Consider the following 18,798-nt stretch of genomic DNA (forward strand, 5'->3'; position numbering starts at 1 on the left):
GATTGGTTCACTCCCAGGCCTCTGGAGAACTTCAAGACATGTTGAGGAGGTAATTTAGCCATTTGAATCAGCTGTGTTGGATCAGGGACATCTAAAACCTGCAGGACACCGGCCCTTGAGGCCTGGAGTTGCCCACCCCTGCCTTACATGAATGAACCATTGAAACAAAATGATTGGCTGAACTTCAGTTCTGCTTGAAATATTCTTGGAGCTTCACCTTCATCCCGAGTTGTCCATTCAGGGGATTGCTTGGCAATTTGGGTCTCGAGGGCTGGTTTGGCATTTCTTCATCTCCAGCGGTCAGGCCCTACTTGGTAATTCTGCCTTGCTGCCATCTGCCCTTTAAGTCACACTGATAATGTGAAGAACTTTTGGAAAAACTGATGCCATGTACTTTATCTTAATGCTAAAGTGTCTTGACTACAGTATACTCACATGACGCCATGGAAATACGTTACCATCACCAGTACAATCCTTATTTCATGCAGAGAGATCTAGAGCTTACAGATCTTAATATTTCTCTGACCTCTTATTTTAGGTAGAGCCAAATTACTTTATTTTCCCTGGCAGATCATTAATCTCCCTAATCTAAATTAATAAATGCTGTGGTGTTGGGGATAAAGGGAGAGTCGGAGACGAAGAGCGGTTGAACTTCAGAGACAGTTTATTTAAACTTGAATTCATTTACAGCAGTTCCACTGGGGAGGAAAAGGGTCTGAATGACATCCTAGCCACATTAAAACCTATGGTCCTATCTACTGTATGTACAGGGAGGAGGATGCAGCTCGACAGTGCAGAAGGCACAGAGTTGGCTTAATATTTGCCTGTAAGCGCTGCTAACATGACAAAAAGGATGACAGAGAGGAAGGGCACCTTTTATTGGAGTCATGTCATAGCAAAAAACACAAAACACCAGTATGGTAGCCTGAAACTGCCAACAGGACAGATGAAACAAATTAAAATGAATGTAGGCGTCGTTCAGTTAAATGTGCTGATTTGTTTACATTTTGCTGTCATATTGTGTTCTTTGCTGTAATTTCACTCTTTTTTCGCTTTTCCATTTATATTATTTGTATTTTTCATTTGCCACCTGTTTCATAATTTACTTTTTTTATTTTCTTATTTTTAGCCATTTTTTGCTCCCTCCAATCAGGCGGCATCTAGATGTGACAAAGGTGTGGAAACTGGTCGGCAAAGACCTGGCAACTATCCAGTCGCTAGGGAAAAATTTGCATTCCCTGACTGGTTGGCAAGTGGTTGCTGGTACAATCGATTGCAAACTCCACTGAAAACCTTTCAATTGCTTTAGTTGCCTTACTGCTGCAGTAAGGTGGCAAGTTTGCATCTTCCCTCTAAGATATGGGCAACTGTGGCAATCTATTAGGGTCCAAAGCAATCGCAAGGTTTGTAATGCAGCATCGCATAAGTCTTTGCAACCAATTTCATCTCAAATTTCATTTTTTTTCTCAGCAAACTGCATGACTAAGACCTTCTTTCACTGAGCTTTGTTTTTTTTTTGACAGTTTCAGTCCTCCATACACAGCGACATGGTGCAACTTAAGGTGAATATGGCGCAACTGTTTTCACGTCATTAGTGATATAGTGGAGTAATTTGAAAACTACAACCGCAAGCATCTGCTCCTTTAAAATCCTTTAAATGTACACTTCACAATAGTTACGATTTGCTTTAGTTTTTCCTGTGCGATTTACAATATGTGATAGATGAAGCAAAGACAATGTTAAGGCATTTTTTGCAGTCAGAGATGCAAATTTAACCGAAGGGAGGGGGGTGAAAATCGCACAGAAAAGGATATGAAGTAGCTAAATGCAAGTGATACATGTTAAGACAGCTTCATTCACAACTTCAAGTTCCTTTAAATCAATCCCGGCTACCCATCCATACCCAAACAGACCAATAAGAGCTGCCAGATCTTCCAAAAGAAGAAAAAAAAAAAAAACCAAAAAAAAAAAAAAAACCAAAAGCAGGTGAGAGCACAATAGATGGATGAGAGAACGCAACAGATCCATGCTCATCATCTGAACAATAGAACTAGGAAGACTTTTTCTAGCATCATTTTCTGTGTGTATGTATTGGGGGGTATCGCAACCATTACAACCAAAACCAGTCATTCACTGACATACACATGAAAAACGCAAATGTTAAGTACAGCGTTTCATACAATAACATGACGGGAAAACCTTACACTATGAAAACCAATCAAAACAAACAACACAATTCAAGTAAAGCCTCCCAAACTGAAAAAATTATATATATTTATATAACATTTTTTGAATCACTTGGAATTCTTGCATCTCAGATTTCGATTACGCTGCTTATAAAAAAAAGTACATTCAACAGGTACATCAATTATGGAGCAAAATTATAGCAGAGGTAAGTTAAAAGTATCGGTAATTCTATTGAAAAGGAAACAAAACACATAATTACAAACAGGCAATCTTTACTTCTGTTCTGTTAAGACTGTAGGAAGGTTTTTACTCAATTCTCTGGACACAGATCGCATTTCGACAAGCTCAGACCAATGCAACAAACCAACAGAAATATAGCACTGTCTTTTTGTTTTTGCAAATCTAATATGTGCTGCTGTGCTGCCCTCACAGAGAAACGCAAACAACCAGCAACAACAGATGGAAAGTTTTGCAGGTGGAAGTCGGGGGAGGCGGCTTGTTTTGTCTCTGCGACGGTATCCTTTTCAAAAATCAGACGCTCGGAACGAGATTTCAGAGAATTGCAGTCTGCAGCTACACTTCTTTATCCAAAACTCACTCTCATGCATTCACACACAAAATGAGTCTTTGCACAGTTTCATGTCATTCAAAATAATACAAATGTTAGTTTAATAATTAATATATAATAAATGGATAAATATGATAATGGTATTCCCACTGCTGCTCAAAAGTTTGTCCTTGTTTTTTGAAAGAAAAGTACATTCGTATTTAATTCATATTTATATTTGAGAAATGTTGCAATAGTCCCTCTGTTCTGATGGTATAATGTATTCTCAAATGAAAGTATATCCTGGTAAAATGCCGATTGTTTATTATACATTCATAACCACACTGGTTTTTGGATCTAAAGAAGCAACATACTTGGCTAGTCGAGTGCATAATTTTATTCTGAAACTCAGTTTTCCTGTTTTAAGAACTTTCCTGTGGCAATAGGCCACAAACAATGGTGTTTACTACTCCCTTCAGAGACCAGCAGCACCTCACTCTTACAAAAACACATTGAATGAAACTGCCCATTCAGGGTTTCTCAAACTCTGATGTACTCAGCGGTGGACCAACTCCTCCTACTTCTTTCTCTTCTGCTTGGGGGCATTTTAAGTTGTCCTCTAGGGGGAGTAGTGCACACCGTTGTATGAAAGAGGGGTAGTGACCTTCGTTAATCACTGGCTGCCAGAGAAAAATGTGTATTCTTTTATTGGTTAGCAAGTGATTGCCTGAGGCTGCCTGTCATTAGGTGAAACTGGACCAAGGTATACAGTGCTACACCAAAAACTACCTTGCTATTATTACTGGTTGCAAGCAGAGTCAAAGAATGGCCTGTAGTTTGCATGGAGAACAACAACATGTCTGTAAACACAACTAATTGCCAAATGGTAGTGAAACCAAACAGTGTGATGCAAACTGAAAACTGAAACAGTCCACCGTCAAACTAAAAGCTGCACCTTGTGAAATCTTCCTATTTCATGTAACTTATAGCAGACCAAAGCGATCTGCCAGGTTCTGGTGCAGCACTCCCTTTGCGATCAATTTCACCGATCATCAGCCAGCAGCTTCCTGAAACCACTTGCCAACCAGTCAGAGTACACATTTTTCAGTCACTATGACTCTGCGACTGATGCCTTACATACAGCGGAAACATCAAACTTTTAACATGATAAACTTGCATTTGCTATATATGGAGTCCCAAGAGCACAGGAGTAATGGTTGCTGAAATTGGGCCTCTGAACACCTACATAGATGTATTAAAAATGACGAGTTATTAATAACCAAAGGATTCACTAAATGATTTACAGTATTTATCATTTCACATTATATTAGACGAAAACTTTTCTTTATAACAAACAAGGATGGTTATGTAAACGTCTGAGCGGCAGCATAATAATCATATTTATTTTTTTACATAGAGGCCAATTCGTTTATTTACATAAAAAGAAATAATCACAGGAGATAATAACAAAATGTGCAAGACATCCAAAGGTGCACCATCTATGAAAACACTTGAACATGTGCAACTCATATAATTTATCATTTCAAAAAGGTGAAGTAACTAAAGTGTCTAATATAAAGTAACTCAAGGGTCACGTGACATTTACAATAACAGGACAAAGAGCACAAGCTTGATTTCAAACCACAGGCTCATCATACCAGAACAAATAAAATGTGATATTTGGCTGTGGAAGAAAGGGGGCGGAGAGTTAATGTGGGGAAAGGGACAAAAGTGATGACCCACGCCTATTTTCAAGCAAGCAAGTCCACCGTAGGTAAGGCAAGATCAAATGTTCTGTATCTCCTGGGTGTGACAGAGAGGACTCGATTAAACATCAAAACTGCTGCACAGTGACTGGCAGCAAATTAAATTCAAGAGGCAGGTGAGTGAAGAAGCAACTGACAGAGGAAAGCATAAGGCCAAAAAAAAGAAGAAGAAGAAAAGAATATGTGACAAATTTCAACAACAAACACCAGGAAGTTCTGGTAATTCTTTAACTGCTAATCAAAAGCAGTTCGTAAAAGGAAGATGTGAAATTCTTAAGTTTACAGTCGACACTGTTAATGCACACAGTGCAATCACCTAAAATCTTTACTTTGTGTTTACTCATATCACTTAAATGTCACTTAGATGTCTGAATGGACTTTAAAGAACCCGATTCTAACTAGAATTTTAATTAAACCTTTAAATTTGGTGCAGAGAAAAGTGCTACTTTATTCCATTCCTCGCTTAAGCTGCTATGGCGAGCACACGCTGAGGATTTAATCATTATTTACCTGCTTTTCTGTTTCCTTAAACATGTTCCAAGTGATTAAACATCACGCTTTGTTATCAGGGCGACAAAACCACTTTGCTTACAGTTGACCTTAAGCTATCTAAACATTTACCACTTTGATAAAACACTTCTGTCTATCATGCTTGATAAGGTGAGACCTAATCACCACCAGAAAAAAGAAGTAGCTCTTGGATGTGGCCTTCTGCTTTGTTTCTGTACTGCATGTTTGGACATGGCACTGGGGGGCTCAAGCAAAAATCAAAAGAAATAACAAAAAGGGAAAAAAAACCCAAAGAGTTCCTAGAAATATTTACACCACAGATACAGGCACTTGTATATCTTTGGTTGGAGAAACCCAACATTGCAAGAGTAATGCATTCACAGAGCTTTTGTGTCCCTTATTGTATTTCCAGGGTCCACTAGGCAACTGGTAAGTCGTGTTTTTGTTTTTTTAATTAATTTCTTCACTTTCTTAAATTTTGTCCATGTTACAGGTAAGTCCTGCCATTCTCTGATGTCTTTTTAACCCTCTGACAACGCCACCTGCAACAAAAGAAATGGAATTTAGTTTCAGTAATAACAGAAATTTATGATACCAAAAATCTGGTGATGTAGCAAAGAGCGGTGAAAGTGTGACAGAAGAAGACAAGAGTCTTGTTTGCAAGCATTTAACCCCCACCCCCACCCCCAGCTGATCAATCAAAGCTGATGCACTTTACTGATGTTTATTTGGGAAACACGACTGGACTTTATCAGCTATTGGTGACTGTTCCAGTCCATCACCTGTTGTTTTCTGCTGCAATATTTTGAGTGATTTGTGCTATTTTATTTTTGAAAATTTACATTTCAGCATCCTTAAAGTGGTACACAGACAGTATCCAATTCTCATCGTATCTGTCTCGGGATGCAACTATCCATCGTTTTTTTCCCAGTTCTGATATGATAAAGATACTCTGGCTTCTTTATCTGTTGATACAGAGAACAGACATGATGCCAGAGTGAAATTAAGTTAACAAATCAAATTAGTAAGCTGGACTTCCTGCTACTCAGGGTGAGTATGAACCTTTCTTTTATGTATAAGGCAACATTAGGTTCCACTTTCACATTGCTTTCCAAACAATAGAAGCTAAATTATCGCTAGCAAATACAATTGAGAAGATAATTTCACTTAACTGGAAGTCATTAGTAAAATAATGACAAAAGGACCACGACAAATAACATGAACTATTTCTGCTACTCAACTCTACTTTTTTGTTCTAGTCTCACTTCCACACGTGAAATAGAAGCGATAACATTAAGGGGACTTTTAATAATATTAATAACAACAACAACAACAACAATAGTAAATAAATTGATAGAGAATGGTTAAGGTCCCATAAGTGCAGTAAAGCTTCCCAGCAATTGTTATAGCAAACATAAGCAGTGGGGAAAGTGAGCAAGAGAAGCAAACAGGACAAGCTCTGTGTTAAACCACTGGACCACCAAGAAAAAAGAAAAAAAAAAAAAAAAAAACTGCAAACATGGCGCTGCATTTGTGAAATCCTTTCAAACTGCTGTTTGTTTGCTGTTGTCTTCCCACCAGCAATGAAAGGAAAATAAACAGAGCAAGACTGAACTGAACAGCTTTGCCCGCAAGTCAGCACGCTGTCACAGATCAAGCTTTGTAAGTGCAAAACGAGACAGGTACGCAATCAAAATATCAGGTCCCTATGCGTGACCAACAAATACAGCAGTGTGGAGAGGTAGCAGTGGATAGTTGATGTTAAGCACCAGTGTAATGGTTAGCACTGGTTTAAACCCAAGCTGGGGCTACACCCCGTGCCTGTGTGGGGTTCCTCCAGCTTCCTCCCACAGTCCAAAGACATGGGTCTCAAATTATCTGGTGAATCGTCAGTAGAAGACAGGTTGAACAGAACCTTGTATGCTGCATGTATAGTTATGAACGTGTGGTTAAATGTGGCTTGTAGTCTCTGTAATCTGAGTGTTCGACATTTATGTGCCTCACAAATTTCAGCTCCAACAATCTCACCCGGACACGATGCTACATAAGCTTAAACACACATATTATATCTCCTTGTGTTTGTTACGTTAGACAAATCAAAGAGTCCATCTGTTTGCTTGCTGGTGGTCTCCACTTTAGAACGAAACACACAGACCAATGAATATGTGGGAAACTGCCAGTTAGTGGACTGGTAGTTTGGGTGTAACCAACGCAGAGTCATGCAGAGGTAAACACACCAAGAAGACAGACATACTGCATTCTGTTTGTTTTGCTCCTCTCTTCAATATTTCAAACTAAGAGTCCCAAGATGAGCTCTTAGATAAAGAAATCTGCAGCTGTTGCCCCACCTTCCTTATCCAAGCAAATAAAAAAAACAGCTATGTTAGCAAGTTCACTACTTTGTGAACTTGCTATGTGTATAGGGAAAACGAACTGTGCTACATGCAATGAACAATAAGATCAAGGAGGACGAACTCCCTTCACCTCTGGAAGCGAGATGCAACTACTTCAAATACAATGATGTTCACCCAGACTTTTACACCAAATCTTACACCATTCGGACGTCTTTATTATGCTATCAAGGGAAGCTTAAATATTCTTTCATTTGGTTTGGAGTTTGTAAGGAGTTCATGTGCCAAAACAAACAAACAAAAAGCAGAAATAGCAGGAAATCAGCAGAGTCATTGATTGGAGCGAGTCTTTGACCGATCACTGGTCAGTTGATACTTGACTGAAACTACCTGTTGAAGTCATATAGCACTGCTGGTGTCTGTTGTACCTTCTCAGGACAGAAGTCAGGGTTGGTTTGTCGCACTTTGCCAGGCCGCCCTTTTATGACTGCATAGCAGAACATAGTGATGACCATGACAAACAGGAAGTAGCTAGTGTGCATCAGGTGAAGGTTGATGAGGGAACGGTCATCCTAGTAAGACAAGTGTTAAAAGACACGGTTTAATGTCACAGAGTAACTTCAGGTTTTATTTCAAGCAGAAGGCTACAAGCTTGATTTTTTTTATTACTCACTGCACAAGTTATCTGTAGTTTTTGGTGAAGGTGGTACACTAAAAAAATAATTACTTATAATAGTTACTGCATGCATGTGGGTTTTCTCATAACAGCTGCAGCTCCATGTTACACAGATCAGCCATTTCTCGTTAGAATAGGTCTTAACATGTCTGCAGTTTTCAGGTGTATTCTTCAGCTGCTGTTCATACTTACCGTGCTGCCTGCGTCAATACCTCAGACAACAGTATGCGATTTTCCTCTGAACTCCACTTTGCGGCTCCTCGTCAAAATGCATCATCAAAAATTCCTCAAAATCACAAACGTGTTCCCTCATTGTTCAATCTTGTCTTTCCATTACTGTAAGTACCTAATGAAGGTTCAGGTACAATAAGTGAGGTGAAACTTAAAAACCCACACTGACACAAGGTATTCATGGTTAACTGATGCGTCGTCTCTACAGGTAGGTAGTTTATATCGCTCTCCTTAGGCGACAGAAACATTAATTATGCGAGTTGACGGTACAACTTAATGGCCCGCTCTGTTTAGAATGACAGGCCCTTCTGGCTGCTGTCTGATATAATCTAATGCAAAATTATAGTTGAAACACAAGCACATTTAACTGCACAGTAACCTTCTAGAGTGAAATATTAAAACATAATTAAAGCAGAGCCATTATAATCATGTCCAAATCTGTATTTTTATTCATGCACTCTATTAGAACAGCTTCAGAGTTCAAGATCATCCTTCTTCATCTTAAACTGGGCCTTGGTGCAACACTTCCGTTAATCCTCAGTCTGAAACGATGTATTTAAGATGCCTTCCTCCTGCTTTTTAACCTCAACTTTCTTTCATTTGTTGCCCCTTATAAAAGAAAGTTTTGAACCGCTGGAGGGGACTAATGTGCAAAAGACTGATGTGAGAGAGTGTTTATAGCAGTCTGAAGCCTGAGCTTTTGGTTCACATGGATTACTTACACGTACGATAACCTGATTAATCTGAAACTCTGGCGGTATGTAACGTGAGCCTATAACACTGTACCAGTACATATATTGGGGAAAAGCATATTAAGTCCACTCTAATGATAATTTAATTCCAGCCTCGCTGGTACATTTGCAGCTCAAATGCAGCTCACTGTTCCTGGAACAACCTACGCCCATCAGTACAGATCTAAATCCCTTTCAGAATAAACTATGGGTTGAGGAACATTTACTCCTAAGAGGGTAAATGATCTCTCTGTGTTACAATGAGTTTAAAAAAAAAAAAAATACTATCAACAAAGTATACCATTCTTATTCTCAGTAATCCTACTTGTTTAAATCATGGGGAAATGACACTAAAAGGATGTATATCACAGAAACTTCAAGTCTATTTGTTTTTACTTTTACATATTTAAATGAAATGAAACATAAAGAATTACTGTTGAAATTCAAAAACTGTGAGGAGGTGTGGTGACTCACATCTGGAACAATCACGGTAAGTTTTGGGTTGAGTGCGTGGTACACCTTGCCAATGGCTCCTTTGTAACACCAGAAGGGGTTGTAGTCCTGACTGTACTTGGTATCTGAGTCGCGGACTGTGGTGAACACCTTGTACCAAGATGTGGCATTGGTGTACGTCTCTGGCACGCAGTGTGGTGGCTGCCTGCAAACAAAAGAACAAGGGCTTTTGTTAACTGGTGCAGTGGAACGGTTCACACCATATTGTAGCAGAAAATCGTACAGATGTTGTTGCTGTTTATCTGCTCTGTATATTTTCTTATGTTTATTTGTGTCAAACATCCTTATTATGAGAAATTGCTTATTTGGGTGACAACAGATTATCCATCCTGACAGGAAGGAAAACAAATGCGACACACAGATGCCACAGCTGCTCACAGGGGAAAAAAGCACAAGAGCAGACATATCAAGAGGTTTTTATCAATTTTAAATAATAATTATAGTAATAAATAAGTAAAGTAAAAATTGTGAAATTGTATAAAACAATTTATAACTTCTTAATGTATAATTCCATATTATGCAGTTTACAACTGGGCCACCAGAGGGCTCTAAAGCAGTATCCAAGGCAACTGATCCAATAAAACAAAATGACTGTCTACAAATAATGATAAAGTACTGCTACTACACTAATAAATGGCATAGTTCAGTAAAACATAACAAATGAAGCTTAATTAGTCTGATGGAGCCTCGCTCGCACTGCCAGTTCACACTCTACACTTTAGCAGGACTGCTTTGGCTATCTTTAGTTTTACAAAGTGACAAGTCATCCTATCACTGATCTCAAGTACTGCTGACGTCCAGGCCCGCATTTCATCATATTTGCAACATGCAAGGTGATGCAATTTGCACCTTGATTACCTCTTGCTTATCTTGACAGATTCAATTAATCAAAATGAGTGGCATATGTGTGTTCCTTGCATGGGCATGCACAAGCCCTGCAAAAATATTTGTGAGTCAATGATTTGCAAAATGTAACGCTGTAGTAACAAAGTACTTGCAAATCACTTTAACTGCAGAGCTACAAAAGGAAGCTGCACATTACTGCACATTTTGTGGTTTCTCAAATGGTTCAAAATTACAAACAACAACAAAAAATGCATGTTTCTGTAAAACAAGGCAACACAGACTTATTGCCTTTACTGAATGATAAACTCCTCAAAGCTGCATTTCATTTAGTCTGCATCAGAAAGCTCAAGACTAATTTAGTGCGCTTGTTCCCTTGAGTTATGGAGGCAGTCCAACTCACACTGTGACTGGGAAGATATTGCTGGCCGCTGTGATGGTCATGCAAGTGCTGAACACCACCTGCTCGCAGTGACCGTGCAGAACACAGTCGTCCGAGTTCCAGGATACGGGCAGAGTGAACGTGATGTTTATTTCTTCATGAGCTTCTCGGCCTACAGGCAAAACAAAGACAACGAGAGCAGCAGAGATTGTTTTAAACTTTTCATGACAAGATGTCATCAACTCATTTCTTTCACATTTTAATCACAATGTAATGTTTTTAAGGCAGCCTTGTGTTGCATTTCCATGACCCCACAATCAAGCTAAAAACCTCTGAGCTCTAAAGCAAATATCAGAGGCATGAACAGTCCAAACAGTATGAATACAACTCCTGCAGCGGGAGGCTCATACCAAGCTACCCCCTGATAACTAATGACAGGCTGATTTTGTAGGCTTATGCAATATTTTTCAAACTGCAAAGGAGATTAGAGGATTATCAGTCAAATTGAGTGGACTCCTGGGTGTGACTTAGGACTGACGTGTTCATCCAGATGGAGGAGACAATGGAGAAAACAAAAGGAATTCTCACAAAGTCCAAAAACTGTTCTACTAGGCAACTTGTGCTTTATACAACTCTAGTTTAAATAGATGAGAAACTTCAATGTACAATAATAAAAATAAGCATTTATACTAAAAAAAAATAACCTGTCAGCAGAACTAATACGCAGCACTTTCATTTGTTTTTTCTCTCCGACTAATACGTTTGTTGCCATTCAAACTCAAGATAATGCTACCTGTTCCTGTTCTAACAGCTCAGCCAATCACAACACCAGCACAATACATCAAAAGACAAACTAGGGCCTCTTTATGAGATTTAATTTACAAAATAAGGCTGCAGGACATAATTTAAAGGAGAATCAAGGTGAGACAGTACAGTTCAGATGAGTACATTTTGATGTTATGTTACATAATCAGTTTCATTCAGAAAGTCATGCCAGCGTTTGGATCTCTGCCCTCATAAAGACTCAAGCAAACCCCACCCTCCACTGACTTTCCAGTCCAACAAGAAGTAATAGCGTAAAGTCTGAGAAAGTTATTCCAACCAGCTGTATGCGTGACAATAATAGTTCATCATTATCCATTAATATCGACAACAACAATATTTTTGGTTTGTGTAAACAGGAACTAAATCGCTTTCTTCAAATAGAGAATTGCAGATGACTACCTGTTTTTTAAGGGTTAATTTGGATCTAAAATGACACGTTCAACACTGAAGTCAATGACGCAAAGTGACTGAGGCAGCAGGAACCTGCAACCAGAAACCTGCCCTTAAAAGGAGAGCATGGGTCACTCCGAACAGACACAGCAATGCTCATGCCACTAAACTTGAATCACAGAGTTATTTATTTTAAATGCAAAATTATTCTTACTGACAATTCAACAGACCTCTTCTTTGACAATTTTCACCGCCATTTGTCTGTTTCACTCCAGACCTGGCAGGTACACACACGTACACTGCTGCTTACCCAAATAAGTTCAGTGCTGAGTGTGATGTAGTTTGGATGAGCAGCTCTTATAATTTGGGTAAAAACTGTTATTTGTTGCCAATGTTTCATCTACACTGTCAGAAGACATGCGCATACAGGCATGTTTGCTTGACTCTCTTTATGAGAATACTGATTAACATTAATGCATTCATCAGCCTCTTACAGTTGGACATGTACAAAGTACATTTTCGTTTTTTTAAATCATCATTTGCTTTGGTTTCCTGTGATAAATGACTTAATTCACTCATATAATTAGAACAATCAAAATGCAAGGAAGCCGCAAGCCACAATCTGCCTTTTTTCAACAAACACAATCACACACACACTCCCTCACACACACTAATAATGACCGTTTCCTGATAGCTGTCCTTGTTTCAAAGCAGCACGTTCTGACTGCATGTGACATTCTGGTAACTAGTGCTGGGTGATATGGAAAAAATATTTATCACGATATGAATTATTTTATATCACGATAACGATATATATCACGATATACCACCTGACCTGTGGTCATCTGGAAAGTATGCAGTCTTTAAACAGCGAGTGGAGAGGGTGCAGTCTTTGTTTTGAGTTACTGTAAAGCATGTCGCAAATCCGGGTGCATGTAAAGCAGCACCATGTTGCAAAACAACAAGACAGAGTTTCTTTGTGAAAAATGTCATTTTTTTATACTTTATTTTCTCTTGCATAAAGTTAAGAGTATGTAAAGTGAGAAGACAACATTAATATATTTGCACAGGCTATTTAACCCTTTAAGACCTACCATAGAACCAAGTCCACCAGAGCTTATCTTAAAATTGATTTATTTTGAGTGTCTTCATAGTTTTATTTTTGAGATACACAAATTTTTATATACTACAGGAAAAATGAAAATAAATAAATGCAAATTTGCAAAAACACAGCATGTGCATCAAAATAAACGATTTACAGCAGTGTAATTTGACTTCTAAGCATCCCAGAAACGATACAGAAGAACATAAAGTCAAACATGACTTTTAAAAACACCAACATAGGCTTTGAAGCTTAAAAACTACATTTTCCATGAAAATGACGTCACTTCGGTTTCGGACATGTAATGGCGGACATGCGATAGTTCGCGCTGAGTTATATTCCAACGTAGGAAGTGTTATGAACAGTTGATCGGATCGGCAAAGCCTGTTTCTGGAATATTATGTTTTTGTTGCTGCAAGTCTGAATATTATGTTTTTGTTGCTGGAAGTGCTTTTATGCAATTTTGCAAAGCTATGTGTGGAAGGAAACCGTGACCTAGGGCAAGCTAATGGAATAAGATGTAAGTACAACTCCTACCGTTTCATATGCAAAAAAACCATTATTGCGCTACCTTACGTGGTTACAGTTCTACAGGGATTTAAAATAGTTAGGCAAAACGGAGTTTGCCTGCTCGACCGGGTTTTAAAGGGTTAATGATATATTTTATGTAATAATTTGTAAAATTCGGGTTAGAAACGATAGAAGACAAATGGCACGATAGAAACTTTTCTATCGTCCACACGATATATATCGTCATATCGCCCAGCACTACTGGTAACTGTAGCCATTTCCAAACAACCAGGCTTACACTCTCTCCAAACAAGCGCTGCATTGAAGTCATATAAAAAAAAAAAATCATTTGACTAAAAACTTTGCCTCTAAGTAATAAATAAATAAAAAATTGGACTTCATGTGGACATAGTAAATCCTGAACTTTGAAAGTTGGCTACATTAAGCAGAGTCTGTTAGCCAGAAATCTGCCAAGTGTAATGTTTCACACATTTTTCTTTTTTGCCATGCCTTCCTCATTCCAACATGCAGCACCTCAGAAGCGAAGCAGCAAGAAAACACACATGGTCTTTCAGTGTGTATCAGCACTTTAGACAAAAGGAAAAGTTCACTAAGGCACAATCACAAGCTTCACAGCGTTTTAGGAATTCACGTTTCACTTTGACAGGTGGACTCACCGGGATCAGCTTAACGTTACACAACACCTCTGCTGTTTGCTCACCATGTCGAAGTCAAGTCACAGCACAGAGAGGTAAAGTAAAAAGCCCAACAGAAGATGCGTCTGACATCAGCAAAAGGTTTCACACAGCCACAATGCAAAAACTCTCCACACTATAGAGAACACATGTTTCTCCCATGATAATTAAAGAAAGCACCTGTTGCACAGCACGAGCAATGACTGTAGAATTCATCCGAGTTTCCAAATTTGCCTGTCCATGTAAGGGTTCAGAGCAAATGCGTAATTCCTAATTTGTCAGATACAAAGATATCCTCTGCTAAGCAATGCCTGAAAGGCCTGATCACCACCTGTTACATCAAGACTCCTGCGCCATTTTAAACAATCGAAACAAATGCTTTTTTTAATACCTGAAAATTAAGAAATAAGACCAAATAACACTGATATAAGGTATTATATTTTTGCCTTTTATAGACAAGACATAACTACTACTTGGTATACAGCTATTTAACTGTAAAATCATCCCAACAGCACAGTATTTAAGGCTCGCCTTTACATGAAATTAAAGCCAATCTCTGAACTTTTGGATGCTGGCCAAACTAAACAAGGAAGTTGAAGATGTATGGTACACTGACAACCATTTGAGCCACAGCTGACTTAGCTGTATCCTATTGATTGTAGATAAAAGGGTATTAAAATACCTTGTGCACATTTAATACCTCTTACAAATTTAGGGGAAATATAGAGGCAATTAAGAACTTGACTGATTTCGATTTCAAACCTTTTCATGACCCCTAAAAACCAACATATTGTTGTTATTTTTTAGGCTACTCTACATCTGTATGAGCTGACATGTATTAGGAGTACATCTACCACCTGCAGTGGCAAGTAACAATCTTTCTTCTTCCTTAATCGGAGCTACAAGGCAATTAGACATTGTATGACAACAACACGTGGAATTTTGGAAATATTTCTGGCTATGCAACCTTCATGTATATAAACTGGAATCATGTGAAAACAGTTTTTTTACTGATGTAGATAAACAGGGAAGTAGTTTATCCTACTTTACTAGTCAAACTAACTACAGAGCAATCAAACCTAGCAAAGAAATATGAGAACCTACCTGAGAGGCCTACTTGCTGCCCCAGCACCGTGGCATACAGGTGGGTGATATTGCGAGAATACCCTCCAAACGGACGCTGAGGGTCCAGCGTGAGGGTAATGGGGACTGAGATGTTAATGGGCCCCGAGTCCTCCAGCAGTAGGGGAACCTGAGTGCTGGAACGAGCCTGGCCGCTAGTCACCACCATGCTCTCCGGCGTGGTCGACTCATTCAGGCCGTGCTTTATCGTTTCATTCTCTGACACACAAAAGTCCAGCTCATTGAAGCGCAACAGAAAGGTGTTCCAGTCCTGTGAAAACAGTGAATATGTTTTTAACTGCCAGACATGACATGCCATTATTGTGAAATACCATGTACAGAAAATAATGTACAATGTTGCTGTTACTGTATGTATTTGTAGACAATATTTTATCTCTGTGCAACATTTAGTTTGGTTACAATGCATCCAAGTGTTTAAACTAGAACAACCTTTTTCATTTGCATATGCCTCCTGTTCAGATTTACATGCTGCACACTGTGCAGAGAATGTGTATACTATATCATAACTTGTTCCCTCTGCATGCCGAGAGCTGAGGCAAAGCTAGTTGCTTAGTGCAGGTTGTTTGTCAGCTTTATCCTCCAAAAGCTACCTGATCAAACATCATAAATCCTGGCTGAGAGATGGTGCATGACCAAAAGAAGAATTCATGAAATTTCTGTGCAGGTCCAAATCATTTTCTTTTGAACTGGGCTTGGCAGAGCACCATGTGCTCCAAATGCCCCTTAAACCTGACTCACATCAGAGCCAGGTGAAAAGGAGTCAGATACATATATAGCCCACTTTATCCTACAAGAGAGCCGTTTTCAGCCTTAAAACCTGCAGTGCAGTTGAAGCATGGTTTTAATAAAAAAAAAAATGCATCCTTTAGTCATAAAGCAGGCAATAAAGGTCACCACCTGACATTCAGCATTAGCAGTGATCACACTTTACCATTTTAGGTCACATAATTTCATCTACTTCAAAAAACTGCACGGGTGTGCCTTACCTCGGTCAACTCTGGAGACTTGATCTCTTTAATCTTGAAGAAATAACCGATGGTCAGGAAGGCGATGGCCACCGCACTTACACTGATCATAAAAATGACCAGAGGTGGACGGTTGTTGATGTAGCTTCTCAGGTTCTCTATAGGATTTAACAGGTACACCTGCACACAGACAAACACAGATTAGCTAAAATTTAAGTATGAGAGAGAGTGTGCTTGCTTTGCATTGAGGTTTGCACTAAGAGACAAACCTAACTTAAATGACTGATACGAAGCATATGAGCATACGTGCTCAAAAACAAGCGAAAACGATGACAAAGTGATGCATTAAATGCTTTAAACACAGCATTAGCAGTGATCACACTTTCAAATCAGCTGCTAATACAGAGGTGTAAAAATGAAGAAAAAAAAAAAACAGAAGTCTGCTTTAGAGTCCAGTTTAAGATCGTGCACAGACTAAACACCAACAAATATGCTAGGCTCACACTTAAATCTACCTTTAACCTTTAAAAATTATGCTTCAGAGTTACTCTGCACCATACAATTACATTGTCTGAAATTTAAGCAAATGAGGCCATTTCTGGCAGACAGTTCGCCACCAGAGTCATCACTAGTGACGCATTATAGGCAAACCACATTTCGATGATCTGTCTTGCCAGCACAGGGAAGTGAATACTTATGGTTATGGTTTATAGTGTATTTTGTTGTACAACTGTGCATCATATAAATACTGCGTATCATCAGTATGAAATAACACTATAAAAAAATGTATTCAGCATTGTATCTGGTTAAGCCCCACTGATACAGGTTTTCATATCCTGATAATAAACATAAGACAGCTCAAGACAGCATTAATGTTGTTAAATGACACCGCAGTCAAATCAGACCGGTATACACAAATTGGCCACAGGTGTTTCAAAAATGCCACTCAACTGGTTCAGCAAGTTGCTTTGGCTGTGGAATTATTTAAACAGGAAATTTATCAGCAGAACTACCTTTAAAAAAATCTTCTCACTCAATCAAATAAAACTTTGAAAATTGCACTGATGCTTTGGAACAGAGTATATATCTAATAAAATGCAAATTATTTTACACTTGCAAAGCCAGTCAGATGGAACTATGCAGGCAATACGCTCACGGCCTTTGACATGATGTTTACCACGATGGGGAACTAAGATAAACTGTTGGCTCTAATAATTACAGCACCTCTACATGATTCAAGGATCCCAGTGTGAGCTTTTTATGCATGTTTATTTAACTCATTGCCCTGTATCGAGTGTGCAGTACAGTAAGCAAGGACATTTCCGCGTATTTCTAAAGTTGTCAAAACATCCAACTGTATACTGAAAGAATTCAAAGAATTAATGCAAAACGTTGATGCAACAGAATTGGGACGATAGTGTGAACATCTAATTCTACAATTAACGCCCTACTAGAAGACACCGTCGATATTATGACAGGAAATCGTTTAAAACTGCAGACGTGCGTTAATTCAGCCCTGTGTTTAAACGACAGGCAGGTGACAAGCTCTCAGTAACATACTACGACTCGGGTCGCTAGCTACCTCGACAAAGTGACAAAACTGGCTAAATTAGATGAAAAGCACGCACAAGCTGTCCTTACCATTTTTCCCGTGTGTTCCTCTGACGGATGCTAGCTGGAAGGTTCGTTTCGGGCCACAATAACAAGGCAGCTAGCTCTCTGCGAAGCTAGCCTGTGCTGCTAGCTTACTCGCTTTCCTGAAGCTAGTCCCTGCTGAATATCCCGCGGAACAGCAAAAATCGATGTTCGCTTGAGACAGCCGGGCTTTCAGCACACCAAACACCGTGTGTACTGCTTCCCATTCTTTGCTCTAAAGCTCACTGCTGCACTAATGAGAAGTATTTTTTTTCTTGTACAGCCTGGAACAACGTCAATAATGTCTCCGGGTCCTCCCTCTCTGTCGACATATCGTCCGCGCCCCCGCACTGCGTAGTAAAAACGTCGCACCGCACCGCCGCCGTCGTGTTATTTTCATAAAACCTACGCCTGAAAATAGACATCAGTACGCCGGCGATGCACAGGCTCACGCAATTTACGTAGGGGACAAGCGATTCAGCACAAATTATTGGAGCTTTTTGCTGCGTTGAGGTGCCATAGGAAACGAAAGGTTTGAAAGGGAACGTCTGACGTTTTCTTTTTTCTTCTTTCTTTTGTCATGTTTCCAAATGTCCCATTGTAAAAGGGTTGAAAAGCCGTAAAAACTGATCCGTTATTTATGCTATGTATTTACGAAAACCAAATAATAAACCATCAAAAGATTAGGTTGTTCCAGGTCAGGCATCAATGGCACACTTTTAATTAGATATTTTAATTGCCGTCTGCTATGCTAGTATTGGTACAACCAATACTCTAAAACCTGAAAAAGTTAATA

At 39.0% G+C, this 18,798-nt stretch overlaps 1 protein-coding gene across 2 annotated transcripts; it reads right to left on the reverse strand.

Annotated features, from left to right (window-relative positions):
- Positions 1-641: 641 nt before the first annotated feature.
- On the reverse strand, positions 642-18,374 carry tmem248 (transmembrane protein 248). Of its 2 annotated transcripts, none has more exons than XM_031750275.2 (7): positions 18,009-18,374; positions 16,389-16,547; positions 15,364-15,652; positions 10,759-10,909; positions 9,474-9,657; positions 7,790-7,933; positions 642-5,552 (listed from the first exon to the last, which is right to left on the reverse strand). In XM_031750275.2, the coding sequence occupies exons 1-7, from the start codon at positions 18,009-18,011 to the stop codon at positions 5,532-5,534; spliced, it is 951 nt and encodes a 316-aa protein (XP_031606135.1). In that variant the 5' UTR covers positions 18,012-18,374; the 3' UTR covers positions 642-5,531. The 2 variants fall into 2 exon arrangements, with proteins under 2 accessions (XP_031606135.1, XP_031606134.1); XM_031750274.2 differs by having other exon boundaries at positions 7,752-7,933; positions 18,009-18,373.
- Positions 18,375-18,798: the final 424 nt, after the last annotated feature.

The sequence above is a fragment of the Oreochromis aureus genome, linkage group 10 (genome assembly GCF_013358895.1).
Source record: "Oreochromis aureus strain Israel breed Guangdong linkage group 10, ZZ_aureus, whole genome shotgun sequence".
NCBI lineage: Eukaryota > Metazoa > Chordata > Actinopteri > Cichliformes > Cichlidae > Oreochromis > Oreochromis aureus.

What these genes read in the sequence shown, in the direction of transcription:
- tmem248 (XM_031750274.2), bottom strand. An exon ending in AGTCTCCAGAGTTGACCGAG is followed by an intron (nt 15,653 to 16,388) that starts GTAAGGCACACC and finishes CTGTTTTCACAG; the next exon opens with GACTGGAACACCTTTCTGTT. An exon ending in AATATCTTCCCAGTCACAGT is followed by an intron (nt 9,658 to 10,758) that starts GTGAGTTGGACT and finishes TTTTGTTTGCAG; the next exon opens with GCAGCCACCACACTGCGTGC.